Source organism: Oncorhynchus tshawytscha, linkage group LG04 (assembly GCF_018296145.1).
Source record: "Oncorhynchus tshawytscha isolate Ot180627B linkage group LG04, Otsh_v2.0, whole genome shotgun sequence".
Taxonomy (NCBI): domain Eukaryota; kingdom Metazoa; phylum Chordata; class Actinopteri; order Salmoniformes; family Salmonidae; genus Oncorhynchus; species Oncorhynchus tshawytscha.
This window is the reverse complement of record NC_056432.1, coordinates 33,151,323-33,163,362: the sequence shown is the minus strand read 5'-3', so window position 1 is coordinate 33,163,362 and position 12,040 is coordinate 33,151,323. Positions and strand designations below refer to the sequence as shown.

Below are 12,040 nucleotides of genomic sequence, written 5' to 3'. Positions count from 1 at the left end.
ATACTTTATATGATTTGAACATGATTTAGCGGACAGTATTGAATCAGGTTGCAGGCCGCATACGCCCCCCCGGGCCGGCCTTAGCCCAGGCCTGTTCTAGAAGCTGCCAGGTCATTCTGTGTGTTCCTACAGCTTCCAGTGAGCTGCCAGACCCCCCACTACACCTACCCCCGCCTCACTAGAAGTGCACAAGCATTTTCTGGTGAGTTCTCAGGTGTCATCGAACCTATTCTTTAAATAGACCATATCAGGGCCAGACCATGTTTCAAGGGGGTTACCCATGTCATAACGTACAAATAGAGAACAAAAAGATAAACTACTATGCAATTATTTTAATGACTCAGCATTGGTATGTTGTCATAAAAGAAATGAGACGTTTTAACAAACCCGATCCAATGCTAAATGTGAGAATTCAGTGTACAGTTCTCTCAGGAAGTGTCTCTTCTGTGTAGAGTAGACCCCCATCCATTTTTTATGTGGTCCCACCCTGGTTTTGGCCCACCTCATGAGATGAGTATAAAGGAGAGGTGGGGTTGCCCAATACCAAAAAAATAGAACGCAAAACAATCCGGGAGTGAAGCTCAACACTAGACACTCAAGTGAAAATAAAAGGAGAAGAGAAGAACACACAATCCTGAAAGGTATACATTATATGGCGCTATTGAGAGACATGTATTGAGTGTACACAGTCTTGAGTGACATGCTTGCCTGCCAGGGGCTCTACTAGGACAGGGGACAGAGGACAGGGGACATGGTGATTGTCTATCAGGAGCGGTGGAGTGGCTGTCCATTAGAATGATTGTATTAGTGGTAAGGCCCCCACTGTGGTGCAAAACGATGCCCAAGTAAGGCATGAGGGGTGGCCATTTAAAGTTAGAGAACGTGCTGGGCCATTTGCTAAAGGGGACTCAGGTAAGGAGACATTGTAGTGAGAACGGTAAGAAGAGTATTATTTTTTCTTACAATATTATATTTGTTTGTCATTTTTGGGACAGTGAGGTGTAATCACTCATGCTGATTTAGAATTTTGAACTGTGATTATATATATTTTTCCGAGATCAAAATGAATGGAAACCTTGTCAAGGTGTTTTAGCTGGTTGTAAAAGTTACAATCTACCAGGAACAGGTGGGTATATTTTTTTACAGCATTGTTCCAGATTCAGAATTGTCTGCAATGTGTTTTAAATGTATTGTTTCTCTATTAAGTATAGAGATACATGTTCAATTTATAGTGTTAGAAGAGTAATGTAATGTTCCAGAAATATGTGCTGTTTACTCTTTGAGTACCAGTCATTCATTGGCTTTAATGTTCAAGTCGTACTGTAACCTGTAACCGTTGAACTATAACTTCTCATTTCCTCACCAGATGGGAGAGATGGCAGATCCAATCCAGTTAAAAGATGAGGGAAACAAGCATTTCCAAGCCGGTGAGGTGGACAAGGCCATTGAGTGCTACACAAAAGCCACCAAGTTGTGCAAAGACAAAAAGGTGCTCGCTGTCATCTACAGAAACAGATCAGCCTGCTTCCTGAAAAAGGTAAACACCTAACCTCAACCACAGGCCTTCAACAAGCAAAAACTGTCGTTTTATAATTATTAATCCCTGGTTGTGATTTCCTGATCCTCTGATGTTTTTGAACTCTTTTTCTTTCTCAGGAAAGCTACACTAATGCAGCCTCCGATGCCTCCAAAGGTACGGTACAGTCTAGTATATGTTTAGGAATAAACACTTTGCCATGCTCACCATAACATAAACTGACAAATCATGGATTATGCTCATACCACAGTGGTATTTTCACTTCAACCCAGACACTTGTATTATTCTCTGCTCTCCATCAGCCATTGACGTGGATGCAGCAGACGTCAAAGCCCTGTTCCGGCGGTGCCAGGCTCTGGAGAAGCTGGACAAGCTGGACATGGCCTTCAAAGACGTCCAGAGGTGTTCCACCATCGAGCCCAAAAACAAGACCTTCCTGGAGACCCTCAGGAGGCTGGGGGCGGAGATCCAAGCCAAGGTGTGCTACCAACTGGGACCATTTAGACACAAGCCATTGGTTTACTTACTGATAACTATGTGATTATAATATTTGTTTGACTTATGAACAAGACATAAAAACACACATTACGGTACTTATCTGCATCTCTCTTTCCCTCTTATGCTCTCTCGCTCTTATGCTCTCTCTCTCTCTTATGCTCTCTCTCATGCTCTCTCTCTCTTATGCTCTCTCTCTCTCGCTCTCTCTGTCTACAGCTGAAGACAACCTTCTCCACAGACTCACGGGTCCAGAACATGTTTGACATTCTGCTAGATGAGGAGATGGACAAGGACAAGAAGGAAAAGGTTTGAATGATACCGAAGTAGAGATCAGTTCCATTGATTCCACTTACTGTGATAAGCATGATGCTGTGGTCTTTAATATTTTTACAGTCTGATATCAAATGCAATGTGTGTAACTTTTATGCCAGTATGAATAGTATTTACTTCCCATGTAGGCTGCTAACAACCTGGTGGTTCTGGCCAGAGAAGATGCTGGCGCTGAGAGAATCTTCCAGAACAACGGAGTGCCTCTGCTGCTGGATATGCTTGAGACCGGAAAAGTAGAGATGGTCCTGGCCGCTATCCGTACCTTCGCGGGAATGTGCACTGGACACAAAGCACGGGTGAGGGGCAGGTGAAGACAGGGCAGTGCATAAGGGATTCTGTAAGAAGGGGAGCCAATCCTCCCAATTCCTGGTCCTTTGTGACAGATATGGATCCTTTTCAAAGTTTCTATTGTAATGTCTAGCCATAGTCCCCCTTGTGTACACTCAGTTGACCTGTATGTTTGTCTCTAAACAGACCATGGCCATTATCCACCTGGTGGGCATTGACAAGCTGTGCAGCATCATGGCTGTCGACAATGAGGACATCGCCTTGGCAACTTCCGACCTGTTCCAGTGCATCAACGACTCCCTTACCGGAGGAGACCAGAGGATTTATGGGAAGGAGGAAGCCCTGGTTTTGGGTGAGACATCCACTTACGTTTCTGCATTCCTATCCTGTTCCAGTCAAAAGCCCTACATTTATATACATGTATGGAGGGTTTTTTACCCAATGCGAATTGCCTCCGAATAGCATCTATTAGCTATATAAACACATTGTTCTGTTTTATATTTATTTACTTGTTTGTGTTTTATAAACGCTTCATAAAAGTGGTCTGACACTTATTCTGTTCCCCTGTAGATGCAAGCAAAGACTTGAAGAGCATCCTGATGGCCCTGCTGGAGATGGTTGCCAGTAAGAAGGTTTCAGGACACGGCAGAGACCAGGCCCTGAACCTGCTGTGCAGGAACGTGCCTCGCAAGGACAAGAAAGATCATGACCACTCCAAGAGCCTCTTCACCATTGACCATGGTGAGCGAGTCGGTTAGCTTTGCTCATGATCTGTGACACTAAGTAGACCTTTGACAAATGTTTGTTGTGGAAATTCTTACACAGGGACACTGATTGTTTATGACACCAAAGACGAGATGAACATTCTCAAGACTGTTTCTTCACAAAGTAAAATTTTCTTCCTCACTGTTGTTCAACTTAATTTAGGGATGTTGTCATTCATCTGGCTTTGTGAACCCCCCGCCAGGTCTGAAGAAGATCCTGAAGGTGTGTGGCCAGATACCTGACCTCCCAGACCAGCTGCCCATGACGGAGAACACTCAGCTCATCGCCAGCGTGTTGCTTGACAAGCTCTGGGACGACCTGCGCTGCGACCCTGAGAGAGACCACTACAGGGAAGTCTGTGACGAGTACATCAAGTGAGTTACATATTAGTAACATAACAGTAACATACGAGTAGCATATCTAATCAGAGTAACATCATACAGAGATTGATAGGTATCTGTGATGCACGCGTACATCATGAGTAATGTTACAAAGAGGGAAGTATCTAACGGCACTATAGTTGATGATGGTGATGAGTACTAAATCAGCTGACTAACATTTATTCCTGACCTCTCCCCACCTCCCTCATCTACCCTTAACACTACTCCCCCTGTCCCTGACTCTCTCCACAGAGGCAAGTTTGACCCCAACGACATGGACAGGAACATCCACGCCATCAACGCTCTGTCAGGCCTGCTGCAGGGGCCATTTGAGGTTGGCAACCAGCTGGTGGGTCGCCAGGGCATCATGGAGATGATGGTGGCGCTGTGTGGCTCTGAGCGTGAGGTGGACCAGATGGTCGCCGTGGAAGCGCTGATCCACTCCTCGACGAAGATGAGCCGCGCCTCCTTCATTATCACCAACGGCGTGTCGCTGCTCAAAGACATCTACAAGAAGACCAAGAACGAGAAGATCAAGATCCGTGCGCTGGTGGTGAGTGAGCTGTAGATTTCCATACTATAGAATAGAAATTTGCTCTTTTGAGGGGTTCATTGATAGTTCTTCATGTTTGATAACGTTACAGTGACTCTTCAGATTTATCTAAGTGTAACTTTCCCTCCAAGTTCATGAACTCACTGTTTTGTGTGTGTCTGTGTGTCTCTTTCCCCAGGGTCTGTGTAAGCTGGGCTCAGCAGGTGGAGATGACTATAGTATGAGGCAGTTTGCTGAGGGCTCCACTGAGAAACTGGCCAAGCAGTGCAGGAAGTGAGTCTGTTTTTTGGAGTCGGTAGCTTTGAAAGCTTATCTGCCATTACGTAACTTTGTGGTCTTAATATCACTGAAGTATTCATAGACACAGTCGATCACAGCCAAAAAAAGTATTATGGACTACAACTATCACGAGTAATAGAATGTGAACATATCTGTACCCTTATACTTGACTAATTACACACCAAGTCCAGACAATTATGATCCTTTATGAGGATAATTATGTGCTATTTGTATTGATATATTGATGTGTTTCAGTTGCAGAGAGAACAATATTATATTCCCTCAGTGTGATTTAGAAATGGCTTCCCATGGTCATAATCTGAAGATGGAGGACCATTTCCTGTTAGCCCGGTTCCCTGTTAACCCTCTTCCTGTGTGTCAGGTGGCTGTGTAACTCTGCCATGGACACGAAGACCAGGAAGTGGGCTATAGAAGGTCTGGCCTACCTGACCCAAGACGCTGATGTAAAGGATGACTTTGTTGAGGACGAGCCTGCCATGAAAGCCATGTTTGAACTGGCCAAGGTAGGTACTGTACTATTAAAGACAGAGCAGAGACCCAACTCATAGAAGATGACCGGAGCATAGTGGCATTAAAGGGTGAATATGGGACCTGGAGGAGAGTACCTAACTTCACTCTTCCCTGTTTCCCTGTGATACAGTCTAAAGATAAGACCATCCTATATGCTGTGGCCTGTACCCTGGTCAACTGCACCAACAGCTATGAGAAGAAAGACATCATGCCTGAGCTGGTTCAGCTGGCCAAGTTCTCCAAGCAGCACGTCCCAGAGCAGCACCCCAAGGTAAGATGAGAGAAAGACACAGGCCTCCCCCTGTCTGTCCAGCAGGCAGGGGGAGGCAACTTACGCACAGCTCTGACACACACAAACACACCAGACATGCCACCAGCTGTCTTTTCATAGCCCCCAAATGCAGAACAAATTCAAGAAAGCATACATTATATAGAGCCATTATTGCATGAAACTCCCTTCCATCACAAATTGCTCAAATGAACAGAGAACCTGGTTTCAAAAAACAGATAAAGCAACACCTCACGTAACAACGCCTCTCCCCTATTTGACCAAGATAGTTTGTGTGTATGTATTGATGTGTCAGCTATGTGTGCCGTTATTAAATGTATGTAGTTCTGTCCTTGAGCTGTTGTTGTCTATTAATGTTCTGTATTATGTCATGGTTCATGTTCTGTGTGGACCCCAGGAAGAGTAGCTGCGGCTTTCGCAACAGCTAATGGGGATCCTAATAAAAAAAAACAAATACCAAACAAGTCATCCTTATTTATATCAGGAAATAACTGGACACCAAGTCACTGTAAACTAAACTAGTATAAAAGCTATATACATGTGACTATGCTGCTCTCTACAGTTAGCAAAGTTTATTATTTATATTTTGAGGTCCTAGGTATATTGACTGGGGGAGGTGCTGACAATACACACGCTTCTCTGCCCTTAGGACAAGAAGGATTTCATCCAGAAGAGAGTGAAGAGGATGCTAAAGGGAGGGGTCATCTCAGCTCTCACTGTCATGGTGAAAGCTGACAACCTTCTCCTGACTGACCAGACCAAAGAGATGCTGGCAAGGTGAGCAACCTGGGACTGTACTAGGCTTGAACATTTAGCTTCTTATCCAGAGCCAACCTACAGTCAGTACACGCAATAAGCAATGCTGCAGAACAAATCGGATTGAAATCAATGGTGTTTGCTTTCATCCGCAGGGTGTTCCTTGCCTTGGCAGATGATGCCAAAGACCGTGGCATGATTTGCGCCCATGGAGGGGGCAAGGTGAGTGACAGACACAACAGACTCATCAGATCCTCTGTTCTAGAATCATCACTATTTCCTATAGCCAGCCTTACATTTGATGTATTACCCTTATCTAACCAGAGGGTTTCTGACTGTCTGAACCTCTGATCTCTTGTGTGTTCCCCAGGCTCTGATCCCATTGGCTCTGGAAGGATCAGCTATAGGGAAAATAAGGGCCTCCCACGCCCTGGCCAAGATCGCTGCTGTGTCCAACCCAGAGATTGCTTTCCCAGGAGAGAGGGTAAGAACCTGTCTGACCACTTCCTGTTACGTGGGGGAGAGGGTGTGGGCTCTTTCTCATTCTCATTCTGCTTCCTGCTCTCTTTCTCTCTCTTACCCTACCTCCCTCACCCTGCCTTGTCATCTCTCTCTCTCTGACAGATCTATGAGGTGGTGCGTCCTCTGGTCAGCCTGTTGCACCCTGAGAGAGACGGGGTGCAGAACTACGAGGCACTTCTGAGTCTCACCAACTTGGCTGGTCTCAACGACAAACTGAGGTGAGGCCTGTTAATTTAATTTACCAACCACACCACAGTATGTATAACCCAACTAAACACCTGAGACTATTACAGATTATTCAACAATCACTATAAGGTAGTCGATGTGTGAGAGGACAAGTGTTCAATAAGTTTGTCAAAATAAATATGACTCTAACCAGAAAACAGCTGTGAGCTCAGATATGCTCTGGGGACATTCCAGAGTTGTTTTTGTTTTTTCACTGTTGCTGTCAGAGCGTTTTGAGTGGAGGAGATGAGATGGTTGCTGCCAGAGTGTTTTGAGTGGAGGAGATGAGATGGTTGCTGCCAGAGTGTTTTGAGTGGAGGAGATGAGATGGTTGCTGCCAAAGTGTTTTGAGTGGAGGAGATGAGATGGTTGCTGCCAGAGTGTTTTGAGTGGAGGAGATGAGATGGTTGCTGCCAGAGTGTTTTGAGTGGAGGAGATGAGATGGTTGCTGCCAGAGAGTTTTGAGTGGAGGAGATGAGATGGTTGCTGCCAGAGAGTTTTGAGTGGAGGAGATGAGACGGTTGCTGCCAGAGAGTTTTGAGTGGAGGAGATGAGACGGTTGCTGCCAGAGAGTTTTGAGTGGAGGAGATGAGACGGTTGCTGCCAGAGCGTTTTGAGTGGAGGAGATGAGACGGTTGCTGCCAGAGCATTTTGAGTGGAGGAGATGAGACGGTTGGTGCCAGAGCGTTTTGAGTGGAGGAGATGAGACGGTTGCTGCCAGAGCGTTTTCAGTGGAGGAGATGAGACGGTTGCTGACAGAGCGTTTTGAGTGGAGGAGATGAGACGGTTGCTGCCAGAGCGTTTTCAGTGGAGGAGATGAGACGTTTGCGTGATTTCTTAACTATTACTTCCCATCCTCCACGGCTCCAGAGTGAAGATCCTGAAAGAGAAGGCTCTCCCTGAGATTGAGCAGTACATGTTTGAAGACCATGATCATATCAGGCAGGCAGCCACAGAGTGCATGTGCAACCTGGTGACGTGCAAAGAGGTGAGAGGACACCCCTCAATCTTAGGGAACAGTGTCATCACATACGGTGTGTTGTGTGTGTGTGTGTGTGTGTGTGCAGGTAACAAACGTGTCACCCAGTGTAACTAACGTCACCATTGTGTGTTCAGGTGCAGGATCGGTACCTGGAGGATGGGAATGATAGGCTGAAGCTGCTGGTGCTGATGTGTGCTGAGGACGATGAAAAGCTCCAGAGAGCTGCAGCTGGAGCACTGGCCATGCTCACTGCCGCCCAGAAGAAACTGTGCACCAAGATGACCCTGGTGGTATGTCTGCCTGGTTGCATTCACACTAGTACACTCACCTTGGGGTGACCCAAAGGCAGGTCCTGTGCAAAGATATTAACTGATTTGAACTGCCGAATTGTCCCAATCAATCACAACGCTGTATCATCGCAACATCAATTTATAGTTGTGACAGTCGGTATGTATCATGACAACAATGACTAGTTATGTGTTACGTAATCAATATGTATAATCACAACACTGAATATAGTTATATATTACTTAATACATTTGTATCATCACAACACTGATTATAGTTATACTTATTCAAAATGTATGGTGAGGCCTCATCCACTTCATCACTTTGACTGACCAGTGTTTTCTCGGTTCACTCCGCAGACTTTGCAGTGGATGGAGATCCTTCAGAGGCTCATTCTCCATGACCAGCCCCAGATCCAGCACAGAGGCCTGGTGATTGTGTACAACATACTGAACTCGGACGACAACGAGCTAGCCAAGAAGCTGATCGAGAGCGAGATCCTGGAGATCCTGACAGTGATTGGCAAAGCAATGGACAACCCCAAGAGGCAGCTTGTGATCGATGTGGCACGCACCTGCCTGGTCAAGGCCATGGACCTCGGCCTCATTAAGCCATTCACAACCCCTTCTTAAAGCAGTGTTTCTTAAGCTTTTTATAGTACTACGGACTGGCTTGCAATAGACCTACTCCCTTAAAGGCGCAACCCAATCAACCAGAAACAAATCACACAGAAATAAGAACATGTATGACAGTTCCATTTTAGTCCAATGAGTGTGTATATTTGGTGGGTACACTTGCAAACGCCCATACCCCTCACTGCCCACAGTCCTCCCAAAGTGTCAGGCCAACACTTGTTACAGTACATTGGACTTACAGTTTGTGCCTTTTAATGAAAACTGCAACGTGTGAGCTAATTACAGTCTGCCTAACTTGCTGATCAGATACACCCCACAGATTGAGGTCCAGAGACTGAAGATTGAGAAACTCTGTGTTGAGTGTGGGCCAATGGACAGGGAGGCCAGGAGATGGGACTGATGGTGCACCTGAACAGCCACCTATCATGAAATCAGAGACAGTACAAATTAATCTCTTGAGATATTTTATTTAGAATTTTCAGAAAGAAAACACCACGTGAACGTTTAACCATTTATTAGAAAAGATAACAATGCCTGTCTTGGCATTAGAGCTCTGTCCTGCAGGGTAGCTCACTGCCAGAGCCAAGCGTCATATGAATGTTATGATAAAACTATAGGCAGTGAGCACGATACGCTATATCAAATCCCCCCCCGAAGGAAGAAACAGAACCCACAGGTGGAGGCTGGGCTGGTGGTGGGACATCAGAAACAGAACCCACAGGTGGAGGCTGGGCTGGTGGTGGGACATCAGAAACAGAACCCACAGGTGGAGGCTGGGCTGGTGGTGGGACATCAGAAACAGAACCCACAGGTGGAGGCTGGGCTGGTGGTGGGACATCAGAAACAGAACCCACAGGTGGAGGCTGGGCTGGTGGTGGGATATCAGAAACAGCAAGCATAGCGAGTAACAGCTAGTTACAGCAGCAAGAGACATCAGCGCATGAGAGCGTGTGACATCCAGCATTGGGGAAGCATGTGCAGAACTGGTCGACTTCAATAGACCGCATGTAATTCATGGGAATCCAACTGGTGCAATATCCGCTGATCCGATCAGCTGAAGCCACCACACTCATGTTTCCCTTCTGAACCGGCTACACTTTATATAGATTTTTTTGTAAGTTAAGTAGAGTTTATTTGTGTGGATAAGAGGTGTTTGTTTAATGTTATTTGTATTTTACACTTAAGGATAAAGATGAGAATTTTGACTATTGTCTATCCTAATTTTAGTGGACAATTTTATTCTACTGTTTGTCAGTACAGCCTAGTATGATTTTCAACAGTGGACATTGGTCATGACTGTTTTTGATAAGCAGTTAAAACAGTCACATGGGCAAAATATATATTCTTTTAAGGTTTGGACTTTTGCAGCAGGAAGAAGAGGAAAACATTTGAACCCGTGAAAGCACAAAGTTGTCTGGCTAAAGGCAAACGGAAGAAATGGGCGGGGCTGTCGGCATCCAATGACCATGAAGTGGGAGTGGCATTTTTATTTCCATCCACTGTGCTCACTTGGTTTTTAACAACAGAGATGGAAGAGGATGTGAGACACCCCCATCACATTTTTTTTTCTGGTTGAATGAAAGTCAATTAACTAAATAGACCAGACACAACTGCTATTGCATTGGTGTCTATGGGAGACACCCAGTTAAGTAGACCGGAACTGACCATTTCTTTCAATGGTAAAAAGTCTGAGTGTAATATTTTCCATTATCCACAATCTTGGTATACAGCTTATGTCAGAATTGACCTCCAGGTGACCCCTACCCCCGCAAAAATAAGACTTCCATCTGGATGACTTCCAGAAAAAGAAGGCAAATAGCCTCACACAGATGTGGATGTGTGTGTGTGTATTTTTGCATGTGCAGTAAGCCCACAGGCTGATTCTTTCCTCCTTTCTTGGCAGAGATCTCAGAAAAGGTTCAATTGTAAACCCCAAATTGATCACGTAGAATGTACACTGAGTGTACAAAACATTAGGAACACAGACTGACCAGGTGAAAGCTATGGTCCCTTATTGATGTAACTTGTTAAATCCACTTAAATCAGTTTAGATTAAGTGGAGGAGATAGGTTAAAGAAGGATCTTTAAGCCTTGAGACATGGATTGTGTATGTGTGCCATCCAGAGGGTGAATGGGCAAAACAAAATATTTAAGTGCCTTTGAACTGGGTATGGTAGTGGGTGCCAGGCGCACCGGTTTGAGTCAAGAAGTGCAATGCTGTTAGGTTTTTCACGCTCAACAGTTTCCCATGTATATCAAGAATGGTCCACCACCTTAAAGGCATCCAGCCAATTTGACACAACTATGGGAAACACTAGTCAACATCCCTGTGGAATGCTTTCGACACCCTTTAGAGTCTATCCCCCAACGAATTGAGGCTGCTCTGAGGGCAAAAGGGAGTGCAACTCAATATCTTAATGTTTTGTACACTCTGTGTATATGCTATATCTCACATCAGGCCTTCCGAATAAAGTAATGTTTGCTGTGACACGTAAACATTTTCCGTAGGTCTGTATTATTCCACAAAGTTCTATCTAGAGCTGCTGTGAGGGGGAGGAGCGCATAACCTTGTGATGTAGCGCCAAAGATTGTCTATTATATTACAAGATATACACGTGACCACTCTAACAAAGGAAATACATGTCCTCAAAGATGGCAGGCAGGCGGGAGGAGGCGAGATCAGGTGGGACCATTCTAGCCAATGAGAGTGCAGATACGATTGAAAACAACAGGCCAGCAAGATAGAGGACTCATCTTTGTATCTGTTCCATTATAGCATTTGTGACAGCATTGGCAGCACCATTGAGCCTAACTCTAATTTTAAAGTAGATGCATGCCAGCAAAGCCACTACACAACACTGAACAATACATTAACTGCACTATAATTGTGACAAATGGTGCCCACAAACTATTAGGGCCTACATAAAACTGTCCCAACAGAAAAGCTTTCTTTTCAGCACCATGGAGTGAATCCTTACCACCACTACACCTGGCTATCAGTAGATACTTATCTGTCAGCGAAGCAGTTAATTCAGCCTCATCTACTGCCTTTTAAAAAACATAGTTGGTATTGTTTTCATTAAATTGAACTTTTATTTAACTAGGCAAGTCAGTTAAGAAAACACTATTATTTACAATGACAGCCTACACCAGCCAAACCCAGATGACACTGGACCAATTGT

General features: G+C 45.0%; 1 protein-coding gene across 2 annotated transcripts; it reads left to right on the top strand.

Moving 5' to 3' along the window:
- Positions 1-535: 535 nt before the first annotated feature.
- On the top strand, positions 536-10,063 carry LOC112248585 (protein unc-45 homolog B). 2 transcript variants are annotated; one of them, XR_006083224.1, is made up of 21 exons: positions 536-641; positions 1,367-1,537; positions 1,657-1,693; positions 1,840-2,015; positions 2,252-2,341; positions 2,494-2,661; positions 2,840-3,005; positions 3,224-3,394; positions 3,621-3,792; positions 4,051-4,351; positions 4,530-4,624; positions 5,013-5,154; positions 5,292-5,432; positions 6,100-6,227; positions 6,362-6,428; positions 6,577-6,690; positions 6,831-6,946; positions 7,824-7,941; positions 8,070-8,225; positions 8,583-9,534; positions 9,580-10,063. XR_006083224.1 is itself a non-coding variant. In XM_024417734.2 (20 exons), exons 2-20 carry the CDS (start codon positions 1,367-1,369, stop codon positions 8,853-8,855), a joined length of 2,802 nt encoding a protein of 933 aa, XP_024273502.1. In that variant the 5' UTR covers positions 536-641; the 3' UTR covers positions 8,856-10,063. The 2 variants fall into 2 exon arrangements, 1 of the variants encoding a protein (XP_024273502.1); XM_024417734.2 differs by having other exon boundaries at positions 8,583-10,063.
- The last annotated feature ends 1,977 nt before the right edge of the window (positions 10,064-12,040 follow it).

Excerpts from the sequence above, each read along its gene's own strand:
- LOC112248585 (XM_024417734.2), top strand. The coding sequence starts at position 1,367 with ATGGGAGAGATGGCAGATCCAATCCAGTTAAAAGATGAGGGAAACAAG. Across the intron at positions 4,352-4,529 it reads TCAAGATCCGTGCGCTGGTG|GGTCTGTGTAAGCTGGGCTC; the intron begins GTGAGTGAGCTG and ends CTCTTTCCCCAG. Across the intron at positions 5,433-6,099 it reads TCCCAGAGCAGCACCCCAAG|GACAAGAAGGATTTCATCCA; the intron begins GTAAGATGAGAG and ends CTCTGCCCTTAG.